At 55.4% G+C, this 23,473-nt stretch overlaps 1 protein-coding gene across 12 annotated transcripts in view; it reads left to right on the top strand.

Moving 5' to 3' along the window:
- Positions 1-896: 896 nt before the first annotated feature.
- LOC101933864 (ultra-long-chain fatty acid omega-hydroxylase-like) overlaps positions 897-23,473 on the top strand; it is a 29,751-nt gene continuing 7,174 nt past the window's right edge. The window contains exons 1-7 of one of the 12 annotated variants that reach the window (XM_065575596.1): positions 897-1,169; positions 4,742-4,964; positions 6,618-6,762; positions 15,140-15,193; positions 16,791-16,918; positions 17,846-17,967; positions 21,015-21,282. In XM_065575596.1, the coding sequence (XP_065431668.1) occupies positions 4,743-4,964; positions 6,618-6,762; positions 15,140-15,193; positions 16,791-16,918; positions 17,846-17,967; positions 21,015-21,282 (939 nt within the window). In that variant the 5' untranslated portion in view covers positions 897-1,169; position 4,742. Of the gene's footprint in view, positions 1,170-4,741; positions 4,965-5,965; positions 6,299-6,617; positions 6,763-9,108; positions 9,137-15,139; positions 15,194-16,790; positions 16,919-17,845; positions 17,968-21,014; positions 21,283-23,473 lie in introns of those variants that run through there. The other 11 variants (XM_042858949.2, XM_024113284.3, XM_042858948.2 and 8 more) reach the window with 11 other exon arrangements.

Genomic DNA, 23,473 nt, shown 5'->3' with positions numbered 1-23,473 from the left:
CAGCAGGGGAGGGAACGTGTAATATGGTACAAATACACCTGGGGTTACCATACGTCCGTATTTTCCAAGACTTTTTAGATATTTAAAAATTCCTCCCGGACCGCAATTTAGAACTAAAAAGACGGACATGTCCGGGAAAATACAGATGTATGGTAACCCTACTCCCTGCCCCCTCACCAGAGGAACAAGGGCCCCTCGGTGGCACCAGCACAGTGCTGCAGCCTCCGGAGTCACTATGGGCAGAACAGGGCGGGGGAGGGGCAGCTGCACAGGTGCCCCCGGATGGAACCGGGCAGACAAGTCAGCTGCTGATGCAAGAGCAGAGGTGGCTCCCGGGCCATGCAGGCTGGAGTGTGAGCTGCGGCCCCCGCTCTCTGGAGCTGGTGGACCGGGCTCTGCCGGTGTTGGATCCAAGTGATATCCCCGGGCTGCAGCCGCTCCAAGCCACACCCCGACCCGCGCGGACCCCCAGTGCGGGTGATCATGTCCCAGCCTGGAGCCCATTGCCCGTCGAGCTGAACCGAGCCCCTTCTCGGGCCCAGGGCCCGGCCCCACCTGGCCTGGGGCCCAACCGTGCCTGGCTATAAAGGCCACTCCCATAGCTTGGCCTGTGAATCCAAGTGTCTGTGTCTGGTCCGGGTGAGCGGAGCGGCTGGTTCGTCCCCTGCCCGGGCAGGGCTCTGCATAGCCCAGTCCGGCTGCAGCCCAGGGGGTCTCACCAGGGCTTCCCATGAGCTGGGATCCTGGTGGAAGCAAATGCCCCCGTCTCCCTGCACGGCTGGGCGGGCTATTGGCTGGAAGGAGGATGGGGCAACAGGGAGGGCTGTTGGCTGGGGGGGAGCAGGGAGGGCTGGGGGAGTGGGGAGCAGGGGTGCCCCATAACTGTTGATGGTGGGGGGCCCAATGTAAAGGCTCTGGCTGTACGCAGCAGGGTTCAGGGCAGGTACTCCAGAGAGAAAGGAGTTTTGGTTTCTAGAGCGACTTTGTATGCCATGTTAAGGAATCTCTGTCCTAGCAGCTGGAGGCCGGTCTAGCAGGGAGCTGCTCCTGAGGTTACAGCCCACTGGGACACAAGCTTGGAAAGTCCCTCCTTGGCAGCACCAGACTTGTCAGGCTTTAGGACCCGAGGGAAAGGCTGCTGCAGCTGATGTCCAGGGAGCTCTGGGCAGGTAAGGAAGCCATGGCCTGGGGAAGACCAGCTGCTGCACCTGAGTTTCTTTGGGGAAGGCAGGTGCAGGGATTTCCCTACACCCCCCCTGAATATCTCCAACACCCTCCCTCCCAGTTTTTTTAATTAGTTACATACAGTGTCGCCAATTTTATGATTTTTTGGAAATTTGAATTGAAATTGAAACATTAATACATATTGTAAAAGCATATAAAGTGTATGATAAAATACGTGTATCTGACAAAGTATAATAGATATGAAAAGTATGAACATAGACTAGCTTCCTGTGATGAAGTGGGAATGGTCTTAATGTTTTCTCTGAATATTGTGTGGGTGCCTCAGTTTCCCCTATGCATTTCTTAGGTATCTAAGTGGGGGGATCAGGGTGTATAATTGTTGCAGAGCCCAAGAAGGCTGGGAAAGCGACAAAGGCAGAGAGGAGGGGCTGGAGAGTTTGAGTTGGAAGCTGTCTGGGGATGTGGAGTGAGTGCAGACATGGGTATCTGGCTCACTGCCCCCCAAAATGGACCTGGCTGAGGGGTCCTGTTCTCTGTACCTACAAGCTCTGTTTTAGACCGTGTTGCTGTCATCTAATAAACCTCTGTTTTACTGGCTGTCTGAGAGTCACGTCTGACTGCGAAGTTGGGGTGCAGGACCTTCTGGCTTCCCCAGGACCCTGCTTGGGCGGACTCGCTGTGGGAAGCGCACGGAGGGGCAGAGGATTCTGAATGCTCCGGGGTCAGACCTAGGAAGGTGGAAGCCCTTCAGCTTCTGGCCCTGAAGACAGTCTGCTCACAGAGAAGAGACTTCACCAGAGTCCTAACTGGCTTCATAGGGAGCAGTTCCAGAGCATCGCCTGGGGACTCCGTGACACTTCCTTATACAGTGTCCGGGTTCCTTCCCCACTCTGAACTCTAGGGTACAGATGTGGGGACCCACATGAAAGCCCCCTAAGCTTATTTCTACCAGCTTAGGTTAAAACCTGGTATGCTGCCACCACCAAGTGATTTAACAAGAAACAGGGAAAGGACCACTTGGAGTTCCTCTTCCCCCCAAATATCCCCCCAAGCCCTTACACCCCCTTTCCTGGGAAGGCTTGAGAATAATATCCTAACCAATTGGTTACAAAGTGAGCAAAGACCCAAACCCCTGGGTCTTTGGACAATGGAAAAATCAGTCAGGTTCTGAAAAGAAGGATTTATTTAAAAGAAAAGGTAAAAAGCATCTCTGTAAAATCAGGATGGAAAATAACTTTACAGGGTAATCAGATTCAAAGAGCCCAGAGGAACCCCCTCTAGCCTTAGTTTCAAAGTTACAGCAAAACAGGGATACCTCCCTCTAGCAAAGGGAACATTCACAAGTTGAGAAAACAAAGATAAACTAATACGCCTTGCCTGGCTATTACTTACAATTTGAAATATGAGAGACTTGTTCAGAAAGATTTGGAGAGCATGGATTGATGTCTGGTCCCTCTTAGTCTCAAGAGCAAACACACCAAAACAAAGAGCACATACAAAAGCCTTCCTCCCCCCTCAAGATTTGAAAGTATCTTGTCCCCTTATTGGTCCTTTGGCTCAGGTGTCAGCCAGATTACCCGGAGCTTCTTAACCCTTTATAGGTGTAAACAGAGTCAGGATGAGCTCTACCCTGACATCTGGTGGTGAATTGTGGCGAGTGGGAAAAGAACTTCAGGGGCTGATCTTGTTTGCATAGGCACACCCGCCCCGCCTAGCATGAGCCCAGGGCAGCCCAAAATGGTCACTTTGGCTGCTGTGTGATCCCCAGTTTCTCTGTTATTGTGTCAGGAGGAATAAAGTGTCGTTACCCTGATTATGTGAATCAAGGACAATGAAACTGTTTTATGACAGAGGATCTCACCATCAACTAAGTAGCACTCTCTAGACAAGGGACATGGGTTCCAAAACCTAGTGAATGTAGGTAGGTCTGGGCCCTTTTTGAGGGTCTGGAGCACCAATTGTATTGCTTGCTATCTCCACTGTTAAACAGCAGAGCTAATTTTGATTTCATTAAAAGTCTAGCTAGAGACTGCTGAGCTGAATTTATTTTGGGCCAGTAGCGTGCCAGCACTGGAGCTCCCCTACTACAAGCTGAAATCACTAAAAGAGCTAAAATTACTGAGCTGAGATCACTGAGTGCTGTGTTAACTAGTGGGGGAGCCTGAAGATATATTGCTAAGCAGCTGGCAGAGTGGAATAGTTTGTGGGATGGTTGGAGTGGCCCATGGAACAGCAAGTGGAGCGGAGCAGTTTGCGGGGATGGCTGGAGCGGCTCATGGGACGGCTGGTGGAGTGGAGCCGTTCGTGGTGAAGGCTGCAGTAGAACTCCATGGAGAGGCGGGGCAGTTGGCCCCTGGACCACGTAAGGTGTCCCTTAAAACCCCGTGTGCCCCCCCCCCATTTCCACCCAGGCTGGGGGGGCGGGGGTAAAAACTCTGCAGATAAACTTTTGAACTCTGGGGCGGCACTGACCAGGGACAGAGACTTTTGGGTTGTTGGACTTTGGGGTGATTGGATTTAAGACCCTGAGGGGAAAAGAACACTGCCATACTTACTTGGAGGTGGGTCTTTTGCTCATGGTTTGTGTTATGAATCCTGTTTGTGGTGTTTCCCCAACATAATGCCGCATTGTTTCCCTCCTTTATTAAAAGGCTTTTTGCTACACTCAGACTCTGTGCTTGCGAGAGGGGAGGTATTGCCTCCTAGAGGTGCCCGGGGGGTGGTATGTAATTGTCCCAGGTCACTGGGTGGGGGCTCGAGCCAGTGTTGCATTGCGTTATTGAAATGGAACCTCTAGATCCTGAACCCGGCCCTTGTAGCTGCCAACTCAGAGGGGCAGAAAGGTTATATAGGTAAAAGGATTTTGGTGCCTATGGCCAGGAGGGATTTTATAGTGTTATACACAGGAGGGTTGTTACCCTTCCCTTTATAGTTATAACATACAGCGGTTGTTTTTATGATGTCAGTGCATTCATTTCGGTGATGTTGGCCGAATTATGATTTGTAAGCAAACTCTAAATGATCTCTCACTGACTGCTAGTGATGAGCTGGGGCTGGGGGGAAAGGCTTCAGGACCAGATTGTATTTACATTCACACCTAATCTACCGAGGTATCCAGCAAATAGAGCTGTGTTGCCCAAGTGATAGATTTTGGCTGGGGTTGGGTTACAAATCACTTGAATGCGGGGGGGGAGGAGGGGGTAATGAAATGTTATTATTCTTATTGTATAAGTAAAAGGGCAGTAGAACAGTACTTAGCCTGTGCTGATTGAGGGCATAATCCCCAGGTCCTTCTCTGCAGAGCTACTGCTTAGCCAGTCGGTCCTCAGCCTGTAGCAGTGCATGGGATTCTTCCTTCCAGGACTCTGCACTTGTCCTTGTTGAACCTCATCAGATTTCTTTTGGTCCAATCCTCCAATTTCTCTAGGTCACTCCGGACCCTATCCCTACCTCCAGCGTATCTACCTCTCAGCAGCTCAGTAACTTGAATACAGCGTTTAACAAAGGGACCCAGTGGCAGTTCACCCCCAGTGACAGCCCTGTCTCTTCCCCACAGGATGCTGCCGCTCACGGACTGGGTGCTAGAGCTGCTGAGCATGGAACGGACCCCCTTCCGTGCCTACACCGTCTCTGCCCTGCTCCTTGCCCTGCTGGCCCTGCTCTTCCGCACCCTCCTGCAGCTTGGGAGCTCCTGGCACCGCTACTATGTGAACTGCCAGCGGCTGCGCTGCTTCCCGGAGCCCCCGCGTCGCAACTGGCTGCTGGGGCACTTGGGGATGGTAGGTGTCATGTCACGTGGGGGTGGGGAGGGGGATGAGTGTCTTCTCTCCCTCTTACTCCTTGCTGCCACTGAGACGTGGCTTGATCCCTGCTGGCAGGAGCCACCCTTGCCCATCCCAAGGGAGGGGCTGGTGGAATAGCCCCCGAGAGGGCTGGGGGCAGGTGACCCAGCTGGTTCAGGCCTCTCCCTCCCTTTCAGGTGAAGGGCTTTGGTCCCAGCCGGTGCTGGCCAGGGGAGCATGGCCTGGCAGGTCGCTCAGGGAGTCGTGCCCATCCATCAAACACATGGGAATGGGGCTGGGACCGAGCAGGGGTAGGAGACGAGGGTCCTGGGACAGCTCCACCAGGTTCTCAGCACACGTCCCGTCTGGCACCAGAGTGAGCAGCATCTGAACTCAGACTTCCTGACCCAACGAGGAGGGCCTGAGCTGGAGGCAGAGTTATCGGCCACACTGCTGCTCCCATCCTGCTGTTGATGGGGCCCTTCCAATGGCTGCTGGCTCTAATGCACTCCCGATACAGCAGGGCCCTGGGCTCCATCTCTGGCACTGGGTGGGGCAGGTGGAGCTCTGGCCAACATGCAGAGTGTGGGGGGGTGAATGGCCCCCTTCCCACCCAGTGCCCTGCACTCAAATGCAGCGTTCTCCAGGCAGGGTCTGAGGCTGAGCGTGGGATGTGCCCTGGTGGGTGGCCCTGGGCTCCGGTGCCCAGACACTTGCCAGTGGCAGGGGGCTCTAAGGGAACCAAGCCATAGAAGCCTCTCTGCTCATCACTGGCCCCTGCCATGCTCCCTGGCCCAGCCCCGTGCCAGCCCTGCCAGCCAGCTGCACCCCAGGCTCTGCCTGCATTGGTGGTCAGTGGCCTGTTCGGTCACCTTGCTGTGGAGCAGGGAGGGTTATAAAGCCCCTGGTGGGATGGCCCCACCTGGTGTAGCTGTGGCAAGGGCATAGCCAATCACCATGTGCTGTGATATCAGGCATTGCAGGAACTCTGCCCCTCAGAGCACAGAGGGACCTAGGGGACCCAACTGTGTGCTTGGAGTGAGACATGTTTTCCCTGAAGCAGCCGCGAGGCAAGTGAGGGGAGATAGGGAGTGGAGAGGCTTGCGGAGAAGGCTGCAGCAGAACCTCATGGAGAGGCGGGGCAGTCGGCCTCGGACCACGTAAGGTGCCTCCTCCCGCACCCTCCCCAGGCTGGGAGGTAAAACTCTGCAGATAAACTTTTGAACTCTGGTGCTGCACTGACCAGGGACAGAGACTTTTGGGTGATTTTTTTTTGGGTTGCTGGACTCAAGACCCTGAGGGGAAAAGGACACTGCCAAACTTACATGGGGGTGCGTCTTTTGCTCATGGTTTCTGTTATGAATCCTGTTTGTGGTGTTTCCCCAACATAATGCCACATTGTTTCCCTTCTTTATTAAAAGGATTTTGCTACACTCATATTCGGGGCTTGCGAGAGGGGAAGTGTTGCCTCTTAGAGGCCCCCGGGGGGTGGTATGTAATTGTCCCAGGACACTGGGTGGGGGCTCGAGACGGTTTTGCCTTGTGTTATTGAAAGGGAACCCCTAAATCCTGAACCCGGTCCTTGTTGCTGCCAACTCAGATGGGCAGAAGGGTTACACCTGTATTAACTCTGCCCTGTTCCTCTTGCAGTTCATGCCTGGTGAGGAGGGGCTGAGCTTGGCGTCCCAAACAGTGGCTACGTTCTCCCAGGCTTTTGTGACATGGATGGGGCCCTTCCTACCAGTCCTGTGCCTGGTGCACCCTGATTACCTCAAGCCGATCACAACAGCCTCAGGTACGCTGGCTCCTGGGGGTGGTGGTGAGACTCTGAGGGTGTCTGCACAGCACGTACACACCCGTGGCTGGCCCGTGTCGGCTGGCTTGGGCTGTGGGGCTGTTACATGGCAGTGTAGATATTCCTGCTGGGGCTGGAGCCTGGCCTCTAGCCTATCCCCTGGGGAACCTATGCAGGACTGGCCCCAGCAGTCTGTTCTCCAGGGCCCTGGCCAGGCTAGCTGTGAACATCTCACGGGACAGGGCTCCCAGCCAGTCCGTTACCCCAGTGTGACATCATGCTGGTATGAAGGTTTTCCTGATCTTCCCCAGAGCAGGGCTCGGAGTCAGCCACCTGAGGCCCTGCAGAGCAGCCCGACAAGAGTCCTGGGGAAGGCACTAGAGGGGATATCTGCCTGGGAAGCTAATGGGCGTCTCCCAGCAATAGGTCCTCAGAGTTTGCGCTGTCCAGCCTGGATCTCCCTCTGCTCCAGGTTGACCTGCCACCTTGGCTGCTCTCCCCTGAGTTCTGCACTGCGTGGGCCCAGCAGCCTCTTCTGGCCTTGACAGCTGGAATTGGGTTACTGTAGAGAGAGTTCCAGGGGGCCCAGAGCTGAATCCAGGGTGGGTCAGGCCAGGAGGGACCGTTCTGTTCCTCTAATCTGACTGCCCATGTCACACAAACCAGAGACCCTCCCCAGAGCTCCCTGCAGCCAGCCCCGAGCTCCCGGCTGTGCTGGAGGGAGCGTTACAAAGGGACAGCCCATCTCCATGTAAAGTCTCCAAGGGATGGCAAAGCCCCTGCGTCCCTGGGCCAGCTGTTCCCAGGGCTCGTTCCCCTCCCTGTCAAACACTTGCACTGCGTTGCCAGTTCGTTCCTGCTGGATCTCACTCAGCCGCTGTCTGCTGGATGGCAGAGCCCTCTGCTGCCAGGCATCCCTGCCCAGGGAGGGGCTGGTAGCTGGGATCTAGGCACCTCTTTACCTGCTTTTGAAGAAATTAAATCCATTGGGCTCCTGTAGCCTCCCCCAGAGAGGCAGGTTTTGCAGCGCTTGAGTTGTTCTGGTGGCTCCTCCCAGACCCCTCCGCTGCTGTCACTGTCCTATTTGAGGTGGGGGCACAGTGGAGGGAGGGACTATTGCCTCCCTGCTCCATTGTGGGACAGCTCCGCCCAGGAAGTTTAGTCTCTCTCTGGGGCCGTGCTGCATTGGAAACCCCGTTGGACGGGCTGGGCTCTGCAGCTCTCCAGAATCCCCTTCCTCCCGGACAGTTCTGGATCCCCCCAGAGGATGGGCTGCCTTAGTCCAGCTTCTCCAGCTGCCTTGATGTGACTGCTCTTGCTGTAGGCCAATGTCTGCACCAGCTCACCCTGGGCGAAGGCCGTCAACGTGCTCTGTGCAGGGAGGCAGGGAATAAAATGGGGCCATGTCGCTGTGTGGGCCAGGTGTTCGGGGGGAGGGGGGTCTTCCTTGTGCCCTGGTTTGTGCCGATTCCTGTTTGGCTCTTGAGAGATTGTGTCATTTGCTGCTTTGGGGAATCCAGCCCAGCCAGCCCCTGCTACCCTCTGGATCCAGGGGCACCCAGAAGCTGCCTGCTGCCATAAGGGGATGGGGCTGAGTCCGGCGATGCCCCTGGGACCCATTGGGGAGGGGGGGCAAGGAGTGCAGGAGCAGGCAGAGCGCGTCCAGGTGCGGCAGACTGCAGCTCCCTGGCAGCTACTGCTCCCCCTTTGGAAGAGGGGAGATGGTGCCCCTGTGGTATAGCCATCCCCCGCCCCCAGTGCTGCCAGGGAGCCATGGACAGGCCCTCACCCCACCAGAGCCACTGAGCAGTAGCAGCTCCTCTGCTGGGCACAGGGAGCACAGACTGGCTGTCTCCAGCATGGAGAGCCAATGGTCCATAGCCGGGACTGAGGCTGTCAGCTCCAGCAGTGCTGTGCCCGGGGCTCCTGGGAACAACAGGAGCAGAGACCAGCCATGCAGGGCAGGCCGAAGGCAGCACTCAGCGCGACCTGCTGCACAGCAAAGACCCTTCCAGCCCGGGCAGGCTGGTGCCTCAGGACAGTCTGGGCAGCAGGGCCAAGGGCACTGCCTGGCTGAACTCCTCAGGGGCGGGAAGCAGAGCCACCTCCCCACTGGGACCCTGTGTCATCATTGGTCTTGCATGAGCAGCTGGGGACCCGGTGGCGGGGGGGGGGGGCGCGGGGGAGCAACATGCACACACTCCAGAGGCAGGGTAGTGATGGCTAGGGTTACCATATTTTGAGTGTCCAAAAAGAGGACACTCCACCGGGCCCCGGCCCCGCCCCTGCCCCCACTCCACCCCCACCCCAACTCCGCCCCCTCCCCTGCTTCCCGCGAACATTTGATTCACGGGAAGCCTGAAGCAGGCAGCAGGTAAGCTGCGGGGGGAGGAGGCGTGGCCCAGTCTGGCCCCCCCCAACCAAGCAGCTCCCTCCGGCCCCGGCCCCAGCGTCTCCAGCCTGGCTCGGCTCGGGCCCTGGGGTGCCGGCCCCGGGCCAGCCCCGGCCCAGCACCGCCGGCCCGGCCCCGGCCCGGCCCCAGCACCACCAGCCCCGGCCCCCGGCCCAGCACCCCCGGCCCCACATGTCCCTATTTTCCCGGACATGTTCAGCTTTTTGGGATTTCCCCCCCGGACGGGGATTTGAGGCCCAAAAAGCCGGACATGTCCGGGAAAATCCGGATGTATGGTAACCCTAGTGATGGCCAGCAATGATCAGTGACGTGGGGAGCCCGTGCTGGCCCTGTCCCCTCCCTGCTGCCCAGGGAGAGTGGCCCCTGCCAGGTCCAGTTGCCCAGTGCGCTGGTGTCTCTCATAGTTCCAATCACCCGGGTGCTGAGAGGAGTCAGCGGGTGCAGCAGAGGGTGAGGGGTCTGTGCAGCTACGCCCCCTCCCCCCCCCCCCCTGGTGAGCGAGTTGCTGGGGCTGTGCGCTGCAGGGGGGCCGTGCAATGAGCTGGAGCCAGACTCCGAAGGAGTCCAGCCCCCGGCCTGGTTGGTGCTCCCTGGCCTGGGGGCTCCTGCTCCAGTCCCTCCTGCTCCCTTGCGGAGGCGACATCTCTGTTCCCGTTCACAGACTGCTGCCACTCTTTCCAATTAGCCCTGCTCCAAGTGGCGCCTGGGCCCACAGGGCCAAGAGCACGTGGAGCTAAGCTGGGGCCTGTTTGCTCACCCCTGAACTGCTGCCCAACCCAGCGGCTAGGGGCTGTGCCCAGGGACCCAGTTCAGTGTCCTGGAACTTTGTAAACAACCCCGTTGCTGATGCAGCAGCAGGACCAGAGTCCAGCTCCCTCCCCCAGTGCCAGGCTGGCTTGGCAGGACACGGAGGGGGGAGGTCTGGCTTTAGTCCTCAAAGCCAGCGGCTGGGTCTGAGCGGTGAGAGTTGCTCCCTGGAGCAGAGCTGTGTGTCACTGTGCCAGGACAGGGGTGATTCGGGGCTCAGGAGCCCTCAGTCCAGTGGGGCGGCTCATCACTCAGTCTCCTGCTCACCTCAGCTGGATGGCAGAGCAGTGCCGGATGGGGGTGCAGTGCCGGGGCTGTGTGAATGCATGTAGCACAGGGATAGCTCAGTGGTTTGAGCATTGGCCTGCTAAACCCAGGGTTGTGAGTTCAATCCTTGCGGGGGCCACTTGGGGATCAGGGGCAAAATCAGTAGTTGGTCCTGCTCGTAAAGGCAGGGGGCTGGACTCGATGACCTTTCAAGGTCCCTTCTAGTTCTAGGAGATGGGATATCTCCATTAATTTAATTTAATTTAATTCATGCCAGGGCTCAGGGCTCATGCACGCTGACCACTTAGCCCCTGAGTTCAGCTCTGCACAGAGAACAGCTGGGAGCCCCTGTTTGCCACAACACAGGGAGCCCCAAGTGATCCCATCCATGTGAGGGCAGTCTCCCTTCCCCCATTAGAAATGAAGCGGGAGGCATGCTGAGAACAGTCAGCAGTGCGTCTGCCCGGGGAGCTGCTGCTCCTGCAGTGGGCTGAGTTGGGCGCTGGGCCCAGCACGTTGCCCTGGACAGAGACGTGGCCGGAGCCCAGCTGGCCCGTGGCTAACCCATGGCTCCTCGTTGTAGGGTCAGAACACGGAGGAGGGGATGCAGTGCGTAGACGAGCTCATCGGGCGCTACAGCCACTCCTGCCTTTGGTGGTTTGGCCCGTTTTCCCATTCTGCAGCTCTTCCACCCAGGGGCCGTTAAACCCGTGCTGCTGGAGTCAGGTAGTGAGGGTGGCCGTAGCGCCAGGAGTTCGTGTGTCCATCCGTCCGTCCATCCGACTGTCCTCGGGCTAGCAGGGTGTTGGATTCCCAGCAGGCGCCTGCAGCTATCTGTGATGTGTGTGCTGCACCCGGTATGATGGGACCTCTGGGGACATGGGCCCAGTGGTGACAGGGCAGCTACTCCCTAAAAATGCCCCCGGCCAGGAGGACCAGCCCTCCTCCACGGGGCTGAGACGGAAGCTGCCTGGCTGTCGGGGCTGGGGAACGGCTCAGGTCTCAGGCTGAGCTCAGCTCGGCATGTGGCTGCCCATTGGGCTGCTTGTCTGGCTTGGTCCTGCCAACCCAGGGTCCTTAGAGAGGGGAGGGGTTAGGGGAGAGGCTGTAGCCAGCCCCTAGTGTCCTGAGAGGAGCACGTTCCCCTGGCTGCCAGCTGAAGCCCAGCTGGAGCTGCCATCAGCCTCTGGGACAGTGACTCTTGGGAACAAAGGTTCATTGCATCCCTGTCGGTGACCCTGGCTGCTGGGGCTGGTGGTAGGTGAGTCGGGTCAGCCCAGTGGGTCTGATAGCATCCAGCCACTCAGGGACCACCCTCCACTGCTACCCTTCATCTGCGCAGTCCATGGTTCCGAAGGGGTGCGGCAGGGCTGTGGGGTGAAGGGGACAATGAGGGAGGTGGTCCAGAGGAGAAACAGGTTGGGGGGACTCATAAGGACCAAATGGCCAGTGTTCTTGGGGGGCCTATGGGAAGAAGCAGAGAGTATGGGGCAGATACTGTTGTGGGGGTGCATGGCTGTGAGACTAGCGAGATGTTGGGAGGGGGGAATCTGCAGACAGGGGGTGGCCCTGGGGCTAGTGGTGCAGGAGCGGGTAGTTTCTGGCTGACCCAGGGGGAGGAGCAGCTGCAGCCAGCTCAGTCTGAGGGAACTGGGCCTGCCGAAACCCTTCAACTGTCCCCAGTGCCGCCCACCCGAGCGCCAGCCATTCACACATCCCTGCGAGGAGGGGAGTCGCTGAGGCCCAGAGAGGGCCGGGGACTCATGCAGCGAGTCCATGGAAGAGAAGGAATAGAACCCAGGAGTCCTGGCTCCCAGCCCTCTTCAGGCCCTGCTGTAGCCACAGGATCCCCCCCCCCCCACTCCTAGAGCCGGGGATTACAACTAATAAATAGGGAGTTTTAAAGATGCCAAGCTCTGTACTGTGAAGGCCCCACGTGACTGCCGAGCTCCCGCGGTCCATGGGTCGCAGGCACTGCCCCAGGTGCAGTGTCTGTCACTCCGCAGGCCCGGCCCAAGCTGCGGATGCTGCTTGCGCCCCGTGTCCTGCCTGTCCATGACTCGCTCGGAGCAGAGCCTGCTCTGTGTGAGGGGCCTGGTGGCTCAGCGCCTGGTCCCTGTCGTGTGGCTCCTTCACCCTGTTCACTGAGCCTGTCCTGCTGCCCCAGCAGCCGGCCTCCTGGCTGCTAGGGAGGAGCCTGGAGCAGGGTGTCCAGCAGGGCTCTGCCTTGTCTGATGGGGGCTCCTTTCACAGGGGGATGCTCCAACACTCCTTACGAAACAGCCTGTGGAGCAGGCGGGTGCTGGACAGACCCACGTTCTTGTGGCTGCCCCTTTCATAGATTCATAGACTCTAGGACTGGAAGGGACCTGGAGAGGTCATAGAGTCCAGTCCCCTGCTCTCATGGCAGGACCAAATACTGTCTAGACCATCCCTGATAGACATTTATCTAACCTACTCTTAAATATCTCCAGAGATGGAGTTTCCACAACCTCCCTGGGCAGTTTATTCCAGTGTTTAACCACCCTGGCAATTAGGAACTTTTTCCTAATGTCCAACCTAGACCTCCCTTGCTGCAGTTTAAACCCATTGCTTCTTGTTCTATCCTTAGAGGCTAAGGTGAACAAGTTTTCTCTCTCCTCCTTATGACACCCTGTCAAGGCTGCTTCCCCACTCTGAACTTTAGGGTACAGATGTGGGGGCCTGCATGAAAACTTCTAAGCTTAACTACTGTGGCAAAGTACCTCCTTCTCCTCAGCAGGCTCAGTCCTTTTTAGCCTTGGAGACCCAGGCTTGGGCAAAGCAAAACCCTGTAGGTAGTACAGGGTCTGGCTATTCCTTCCCTCAGTCAGTCCATTGTGCTTGTTTGTCTTCCCTTCTGGGGACAGAGTGTGGCCTTCCTTGCTGGAAGGGTTCAGAGCCTTGCTGCTCCTAATTTACTGGCATCTTTCCTGGTCGTTCTCATTCCCCCTCCCACGCCGGGGAGGGTTTAAAAAAGACCCAAGCAGTTGGAGCCAGCTGAACCTAATTAGTTCCCTAGTAACCCCTTGCCCAGCTGAACCTTATTTCCCCATGGTTCTCTCTCTTCAGTGGCTTGGGAGTGGCCTTTTAAACCCCTGGGACTGATTACTACCCCCTTTATAGCTGGTTCTCCTGGGTTTGCCACACTACCAGCTTAGATCTGGTCAGCTGCCACCACTCCCAATGTGCTAATTCCCTTCCCTGGATAGCCTTGAGAGACTCTTCACCAATTCCCTGGTGAACACTGATCCAAAACCCCTTGGATCTTAAAACAAGGAGAAATTAACCATCCCCCCTCCTTTCTCCCACCAACTCCTGGTGGATCAAGATCCAACCCCCTTGGATCTAAAAACAAGGAAAATCAATCAAGTTCTTAAAACGAAGGCTTTTAATTAACGAAAAAGGTAAAAATCATCTCTGTAACATCAGTATGGAAAATAACTTTACAAGGTAATCAAACTTAAAGAGCTCAGAGGACCCCCCTCTAGCCTTAGGTTCAAAGTTACAGCAAACAGAGATAAACACTCTAGCAAAAAGGTACATTTACAAGTCGAGAAAACAAAGAGAAAACTAACACGCCTTGCCTGGCTGTTTACTTACAAGTTTGAAATATGAGAGACTTGTTCAGAAAGATTTGGAGAGCATGGATTGATGTCTGGTCCCTCTCAGTCCCAAGAGCCAACAACCACCAAAACAAAGAGCACAAACAAAAGCCTTCCCCTCACCAAGATTTGAAAGTATCTTGTCCCCTTATTGGTCCTTTGGGTCAGGTGTCAGCCAGGTTACCTGAGCTTCTTAACCCTTTACAGGTAAAAAGATTTTGGAGTCTTTGGCCAGGAGGGATTTTATAGTATTGTCCACAGGAGGGCTGTTACCCTTCCCTTTATAGTTATGACACACCCTTTTAGATACCTGAAGATTGCTATCATGTCCCCTCTCAGTCTTCTCTTTTCCAATCTAAACAAACCCAATTCTTTCAGCCTTCCTTCATAGGTCATGTTCTCAAGACCTTTAATCATTCTTGTTGGTCTTCTCTGGACCCTCTCCAATTTCTCTACATCTTTCTTGAAATGCGGTGCCCGGAACTGGATACAATACTCCATTTGAGGCCTAACCAGCGCGGAAGAATGACTTCTCATGTCTTGCTCACAACACACCTGTTAATGCATCCCAGAATCATGTTTACTTTTTTTGCAACAGCATCACACTGTTGACTCATATTTAGCTTGTGGTCCACTATAACCCCTAGATCCCTTTCTGCCATACTCCTTCCTAGACAGTCTCTTCCCATTCTGTATGTATGAAACTGATTGTTCCTTCCTAAGTGAAATACTTTGCATTTGTCTTTATTAAACTTCATCCTGTTTACCTCAGACCATTTCTCCAATTTGTCCAAATCATTTTGAATTTTGACCCTATCCTCCAAAACAGTTGCAATCCCTCCCAGTTTGGTATCATCTGCAAACTTAATAAGTGTACTTTCTATGCCAATATCTAAGTCGTTGATGAAGATATTGAACAAAGCCGGTCCCAAAACAGACCCCTGCGGAACCCCACTCATTATACCTTTCCAGACTAATAAGCGCTGCAGCTCCAGCCGGGGCTCTGATATCAGTAGCCCCGCACTCCTTCCCTGTGTCCTGTACCGTGTATGTGTGTGTGAGCACTGGCACCAGAGTGCACCCCAATAGCACCCCCCTACTGTGTGTGTCTAAGTGCTAATGCTGGGGTGCACCCATCTCTGCCCCCCTGTGCCATGTGTGTCTCTCAGCATTAAACCCCGGGTGTGCCCCATCTCTGCCCCCTCGAGCCATGTGTGTGTCTCAGCACTAACCCCCAGGTGTGCCCCGTCTCTGGTCTCCCCCACAGCTGCCATCGCTCCCAAGGACTACATGTCCTACGGCTTCCTGAAGCCCTGGCTGGGTGAGTGCGCTTTCTTCTGGGCTTGGATCTTGTGCTTGGTGTCATGGGGCCTGGACCCCAGGGGACGGGCTTGTGGGAAAAGAAGGGTGTGACATTCCCCTCTGGTGCTATCCAGACCAGTAATCTGCTAGGTCACTCCAATCCTTGACTCTGGGAGCCAGCCTTACCCTGCTCTGCTGTGAGAACCCCCACTCCTGGGCTCTTCACGAACAGCCTCTGGCATGTAACTTGGACTGTGCAACCGAATGACACTAGCCAATATTTCTGGTCCCAGACACAAACCTAGGAACCTCCATCTTGCAGTCTCCAGTTATGCCTGCTGGAGGCTGCCAGCTTATATGAGTTTGTCAATTTAACAAAGAAATTGATATGTACCAGGCTTGTTATCCCAAGGGGAGTCTCTGACATGCTTCAACCAAACACACTGCTTCTGGTAGAATAAACTAACAGATTTATTAACTACAAAGATAGATTTTAAGTGATTTATAAGTCAAAGCATAACAAATTGGATTTGGTCCAATGAAATAAAAACAAAACACATTCTAAGCTGCTCTTAACACTTTCAGTGTCCTTACAAACTTAGATGCTTCTCACCACAGGCTGTCTGGTTGCTCTACAGCCAGGCTCTCCCCTTTGTTCAGCGCTTCAGTTGTTTGGTGGTGGTGGTGGTGTCCGTTGATGTAGGTGGAAGAGAGAGGAAGAGCATGGCAAATGTCTCTGCTTTTTATCATGTTCTTTCTTCCCTCTTGGCTATGCCCCACCCATTCAGGGTCAGGTGCGCATTAGCTCATCACAGTCCCTAACTGACCAAGGGAAGGGGGATGACTCACCAAAATTCCCTCACCAAAGGCTCGTAAGCAAAGTAAGCTGTCATGGGATAAGATGGAAGGTCCTTTCTGGATCAGTAAAAAGCAACAGAGAGTCCTGTGGCACCTTTAAGACTAACAGATGTATTGGAGCATAAGCTTTTGTGGGTGAATACCCAGTTCATCAGATGCATGCAAGCATGGAAAAGGTTCATAAAAGGGCAACAAAAATTACTAGGGGTTTGGAACAGCTTCCATATGAGGAAAGATTAAAAAGACTGAGTTTTCAGCTTGGAAAAGAGACGACTAAGGGGGTATGGCCACTGTTGGCAGACAGGACACTGGGCTGGATGGACCATTGTGCTGACCCAGTCTGTCCGTTCTTGTGGTGGTGTGGAGCTGGAGCTACTCATGCCATAGCCGTGAGCACCAGCACATGGGTTTGCACAGGATCACACACACACCTTGACATGCGCACACACCTCTCTGCACATACCACCACGCACCTGCACATATACACATGCATGCACCTGCATGTTCATTCCCACATGTGCCCCACAAACACACACATACCCACATGCATGTACCTGCATGTTCACTCACACTCCCACCCATGTTCCATGCACGCATTGCACACACGTGCACACTCTCGTGCCTGCCCGACATGCACCAGGGAGGTTGGTTCTCGCTGAGCTCCCCAGCTGGCTGTGACCCAGGGGGCTGCTGGGGTCCTGGGCTAAGGGATCTCTGTCATGGCTGCCAGGCTCTGAACTGAGTGCCTGTCATCTCAGGGGACGGTTTGCTGCTGAGCAATGGTGCAAAATGGGTGCGGCACCGGCGCATGCTGACGCCAGCCTTCCACTTCGACATCCTGAAGCCCTACATGAAGATCTTCAACCAGAGCACTGACATCATGCATGTGAGTACCTCCCCTCCCCCCACTGCACCAAATCCATGCCTGTGCCTCTGGCTCCTCCCACAGCATATACTGCCCTGCAACCCCCAGCCTGCCCATGTACCCTCCCCCCATGGCACACACTGCCCTGGCACCCTGGCACCCCCCAGCCTGCCCAGGACCCTCCCCCCACGGCACACACTGCCCTGGCACCCTGGCACCCCCCAGCCTGCCCATGTACCCTCCACCCATGGCACACACTGCCCTGGCACCCTGGCATCCCCCAGCCTGCCCAGGACCCTCCCCCCACGGCACACACTGCCCTGCAACCCCCAGCCTGCCCGTGACCCTCCCCACACGGCACACACTGCCCTGGCAATCTGCACCCCCACCAACCTGCCCATGACCTTCTCCCCATGGCACACACTGCCCTGGCACCCTGCTACCCCCATCCTGCCCGTGACCCTCCCCCCATGGCACACACTGCCATACCACCCCCCAGCCTGCCAATGTACCCTCCCCCCACGGCACACCCTGCCCTGGCTCCCTGGCACCCCCAGCCTGCCTGTGACACTCCCCCCACGGCACACGCTGCACTAGTGCCCTCCTCCCGTGGATTATGCTGCACCAGCAACCTGCCCTCACCCCTGCCTCCCCCACACCCTATGGAATATGCTGCACCATCACTACGCTGTGCCTCTGGCCCTGCACCCCCCCTTACCCCAGGACATATACTGAACCGATACCCTGCCCACCCGCCCGCCTGCCCACTCCTCTTCCACCTGCCCCTACCCCATACCCAGCCCTGTCACTGCACCAGTCCACTAACCTCCTCCCCTGTCTGCTTGCCTGTCTCTGACGCTGGCCCACCCGCATTGTGTGGGCACTGGGCTCTGCAGGGCTGTCCCTGCGGGTGGCTGCGCAGCTCTCACAGGCACTGTTCTCCCACAGGCCAAGTGGCGCCGGCTGGTGGCGTCAGGCTCCACCTCCCTGGACATATTTGGACAGGTCAGCCTCATGACCCTGGACAGTCTGCAGAAATGCATCTTCAGCTACAACAGCAACTGCCAGGAGTGAGTTACACGGGGGCAGCTCCCCCAGCAGGGGGGCAGTTCCCCCAGCTGACCCGAGGGTGGGAGCCCTCTCACTGGGGGAGGTCAGAGTGAGGAGAATGGGCTGCAGGGTCCCTTCATTCTTGGCCTGGCCCCAGTGAGCCCATCCGGATTCACGGAATGGTCCCTGAACTGGAGATCCCAGGGTGGGGAGGGTATTACTTCAGGCCTGGGCAGGGACTCTCCAGTGGGGGGTCTGGAGGTGACTGTGGGGGGGGGGTTGCTGTAGTGGCTGCACCAGGCCCTGGTCAGCACTGGGAGTGGAGCTCCTCAGCTCACTGGGCAGAGGCTGGTGCTTGGTGCTTCCACTCACTGGTTCTGTCTGCTAACGCCTGTGGGGTCGGCATGGCTGTGCAGTGCTTCTCTTGGGGGATGATCCTGCTGTCGCATGCATCTCGCTGCCAGGAAGCTCCTCACCTCAGTCCCGTCCCCCCAGAACCCTCCTGCCCCCAGTTTATACATGTACTGCAAGGCCCTCATCTGCAGCTTGTACCTGTTTTACTACACATTAGTGTAGATGGGTCCCGGGCTGGTTATGGGACCTACTGGGAGCCCAGCATTTCTGCCCACAGCGTGTGAGTTCAGAGCGGACCCCATTGCCAGAAACAGGACTGAGCGCTGGGCTGGAGCCTCACCTGGCAGCGACGGGGGAACTGGCTGGTTTCCTGGCAGGCAGGGAGTCAGTTCCCACCTCTGCTGCAGTGAGGTGACCCGCGACCCCGAGGAGCCCGGGCTGGACTTGCTCACACCAGGATGTCCCGAACCATCAGCCTGCTCTGGGGAGGAGTCCAAGATCGGCTCCTGCCAAACCCATGTTCATTCCGTCCAGCTGATGGGGAGGGGCACTTCTCCATCCCTGCCAGGCCCAGCTGTGCCCTGAACCCCACCCGTCACCCACAGGCACCCGCTGAATGACCAATCCCCCATGCCCCGCTGCCATCGCTGCCCTATGGGGGTGGGGCCCCCTGACACTCCAGAGTCTGCGGTGCACCCAGGGAACAGGCTGCGCTAGCCTGGGGGCTCCTTGGGCCTGTCTGGGCCATGCTGCCCCTCCCCCCTCGTGTCTGGGGCTCTTTATGGTCCCTGTGACTGGGGTTCCAGGGGAGCCAACTGAGGTCACTCAATTGGGGTGACCTGCAAAGAATGGGCAGACAAGCTTCCAAGCTGGTGGACATTCCAATACTTAGATTTACCAAGTCAACACAAAACAGCTTCTGTTGTACCTCACTGGCTACTCAGAAGTCAACAGCACAGTGCCCTTAAAGCAGCCCAGCCCCAGGCCTCCACCCAGAAACCCAAGTCAAATATGATGAGGATCAATGAAAATCTTATTCATCATATGGTCCAAAGGATCGGACACGTTACCTCCCGGGTTAATGAATATTCCAGATCTTACCCATATACACCCTTACAGCCAATTCTTATTAACTAAAGTCAAATTTATTAAAATCAGAAAAGAGAGAATTGGTTAAAAGAACGGTATACATACAGACATGAGTATCATTCTTGAGGTTCAGATTTATAGCAGAGATGTTGAGCTTTGTAGATGCAAAGAGTTCTTTCAGAAATAGTCCATAGGTTATAGCCCAATGTTTATATTCAGGGCGGTCCTGTCAGACCTGGGATCTCAGTCCTTGTGACTTAGGCTTCCCCTGCATGAAGCCTCAAACAGATCTGAGATAAACAGGCTCAGGACCCAAGGGTCTTTTATAAAACTCCAGGCCTTCTTTGACAGGTCCGAATCCTTAGGCCAACAACAGGCAATCAGGGCCATTTTGAAGTAGGTCCATCACCAGTAATTAGCTACATGAATTAACATAAGGCAGGTTTCAGAGTAGCAGCCGTGTTAGTCTGTAGCACAAAGAACAGGAGTACTTGTGACACCTTAGAGACTAACACATTTATTTGAGCATAAGCTTTTGTGGGCTAAAGCCCACTTCATCAGATGCATGGAGTGGAAAATACGGGAGGAAGATATATATATATCTTATATATAGAGAGAGAGAAAACATGAAAAAATGGGTGTTGCCATACCAACTCTAATGAGACTAATCGATTAAGGTAGGCTATTATCAGCAGGAGAAAAAAAACTTTTGTAGTGATCAGGATGGCCCATTTCCAACAGTTGACAAGAAGGTGTGAGTAACAGTAGGGGGAAAATTAGCATGGGGAAATAGTTTTTAGTTTGTGTAATGACTCATCCACTCACAGTCTTTTGCGACTTTTAGGACTGTAATTGAGTGACCAGGGAGGTTGAAGTGTTCTCCAACTGGTTTTTGAATGTTATAATTCTTGATGTCTGATTTGTGTCCATTTATTCTTTTGCGTAGAGACTGTCCGGTTTGGCCAATGTTAGTCTCATTAGAGTTGGTAGGGCAACACCCATTTTTTCATGTTCTCTGTAGATAGATAGATATATCTATATATCTTCCTACTGTATTTTCCACTGCATGCATCTGATGAAGCAGGCTTTAGCCCACGAAAGCTTATGCTCAAATAAATGTTTTAGTCTCTAAGGTGCCACAAGTACTCCTCGTTCTTTTAATATAAGGTAGTTGCCTGTTTTTCCAGCATTCGCAGATGATTGGCTATACATTTCAAAGAGAGGAATACAGCGATATCCTGCATTTACAATTCATTTAAATGCTAAGATGTTCTTTTGATCTCTGAATTAACAGAATACAGCATAGACAGGGACTGTTTGACGACATTGTTGACCTCTACCAATAAATACGTAAATACACAAAACCACAAACATCGTCTCCCCATACGATTTTAAGGACTGAATTTGAGTCATTTATCCTGCAGGATGCTTAACGCTTTCCACAGCAGCAGCTAGAGACACCAGAGCTCAGTCCCCTCCCCGCCGGCCGGCCCAGAGATCCTGTGGCTGGGAGATCACACGATCGCTCTGTTGCGAGGCCCAGCCCCCCAGGATCCCTCAGCTCTGATCAGGGTGCACCCCCCACCCCGGCCTGTCAGTCACATGCTGGCCTGTTGTGTTGCAGGACGCCCAGTGACTACATCGCGGCCATCCTGGAGCTCAGCTCCCTGGTGGTGCGACGCCAGCACCACCTGCTCCTGCACTGGGACTTCCTGTACCACCTGATGCCCGATGGGCGGCGCTTCCGGCGCGCCTGCGACACCGTGCACCGCTTCACAGACGGCGTGGTGCAGCAGCGCCACCAAGCCCTGAGCCGCCTGGGCAGGGAGGCCTGGCTCAAATCCAAGCAGGGCAAGACGGTGGACTTCATTGACATCCTGCTCTTGGCCAAGGTAACGTGGTGGGGGGCCTGCTCCATGGGGGTGGGGAGGTGTCACAGAGTCCCCGGGCGATGCTTTGGAACTGCTCTCCACAAAGCCAGTCAGGACTTTGGGGAGTCTCCTCTCCCATGGAGCAGACTGTCTTCAGGGCAAGAAGCTCACATGGCTTCACCTCCTGGATCTGCCCTTGGAGCATTCAGCATATGCCCCTCCGTGCGCTTCCCACAGTGAGTCCACCCAGGCAGGGTCCTGGGGAAGCCAGAGGGTCCTGCACGCACCCCCACTTTGCAGTCAGACGTGACTCTCAGCCAGCCAGTAAAACAGAGGTTTATTACATGACAGAAACACGGTCTAAAACAGAGCTTGTAGGTACAGCGAACCGGACCCCTTGGCTGGGTCCATTCTGAGGTCCCGCGAGCCAGACACCCCCATCTGCCCTCACTCCTAGTCCCCAGCCAGCTCCAAACTGAAACCCCGTCCAGCCCCTCCTTCTCTGGGCTTTGTCTCTTTCCCTGGCCAGGAGGTGTCCTGATCTCTTTGTTCACCTTTAGCTATTTCCTTGCAGGGGGGAAGGGCCCTGGCCATTTGTTAACAGGGAGACAGAGTGTCAGTGATTTATGCACACTGGCCTTTAACCCACCACCTAGAGACTTAAGAAATGCATTGGGGAAACTGAGGCACCCACACAGTATTCAGAGGAAACATTAAGAACAGTCCCACTTCGTTACATCTCTCTTCCCTTCGAGACTGAACTGGGTGAGGTCACTTTAGCCAGTGACCTGGGGAAGTTCGAATCCACCAACGTTCCCATGGATGCCGCATCATCTCTCCCATTCCTTGGTGGGAGTTACACCGGGACATTCCAGTTTCAGGCCCTCCTGTGGGTCTGTTGTGCTTGATGGCACTTGCAGGCTGCATGTGGAAAGGTTTATGCGGCCTGTGCCCTTTTGCCATCCCAATACCCCTGGGGTTTAAACTGGGATTGGGTCTTTTCCCAGCGCTCCAGGTTGGAGTGCTGCAATTCGGGCTCTCTTGGTTAAGAGCTCCCATCTTGACCTTGGCCACCCTCTGAACAGGTGTCTCTGTCCCCAGCAGCTTGGCCTCAGCCCTTTGCATTTGACACCGTCACGTCAGAGGAGAGTGGTCAGTATACACACTAAAGTGTTGCCCAAATAGATACAGCTGCAGCTTTTTAAGGGCCTGCACCATGGCCAGGCATTTCTTCTCTGAGGCCGCATAGTTCTGCTCCCGGGGCAGCAGTTTCTTGCTCAGGTACCCGATGGGGTGTCTCCCCCCCCTCAGCATCGGCTTGCATCAGCATCGTGCCGAGCCCTGCATCTGAGGCGTCGGTGAACACTGCAAAAGGCTTGGCAAAGTCTGGGTTTACCAGATTTACCGGGCCCTGGATTAGAGTCTCCTTCAGTATACAGAGAGCCCTCTGGCACTGCTCGGTCCAGACCACCTCGTCTGGCTTACCCCCTCACATAGCTCAGGGATGGGGGCAGCTAGGGGGCTAACGTAGGGTACAAACCTCTGGTAGCACCCCGCCATCCTGATAAAGGCCTGGACTTGTTTCTTGGTCTGGGGAATGGACCAATCTCTGATCATCTCCACTTTGCACTTTTTGGCTTTTACCATCAGTCCTGCCTCCTTCAGGCAGCCCAGCACCCTCTTCACCTGGGACACACGTTCCTCCCAGGTCTGGCTACAGACACACCTGTCATCGATGTACGCCAGGGCCAAGTTCTCCATCCCCCTCAGCTTGCCTAGAATCTCCCCAGGCCTAGGCATGGGGTAGGCATCGGACACGGTGATGGCTTTAAGCTTCCGATAGTCCCCACAAAACCAGGTCATTCTGGCTTCCTTGGGGACCAGCCCCACGGGTGAGGCCCATGGGCTGTTGAACGGCTGGATCACATCTAAAGCCAGCATGTCCTTGACCTCTCTCTCCAGGTTCTGTGCTACTTTCCCAGTGACTCTGAATGGGGAACACCTGATGGGGAAATTGGCTCCCACCTCAGGGAAGAGATCCACCAGGGGGTCTTCAGGTCCAGGGGTCCCCTCACTCTCCTCCCATACAGCAGCTCAAAAGGGAAGAACCCTGTGGATTCCTGGGGCACCACCAGCTGCCTCCCAATTCCCCCCCAGTTCTACTTCCCCTTGGGAAGCCCATTCCTGGTATAGGAATCCCTTCTCCCACAGG

The sequence above is a fragment of the Chrysemys picta genome, chromosome 22, assembly GCF_011386835.1.
Source record: "Chrysemys picta bellii isolate R12L10 chromosome 22, ASM1138683v2, whole genome shotgun sequence".
Lineage (NCBI taxonomy): Eukaryota > Metazoa > Chordata > Testudines > Emydidae > Chrysemys > Chrysemys picta.
Note: the sequence above shows the minus strand (reverse complement) of the source record. Positions and strands in the feature narration are given on the sequence as shown.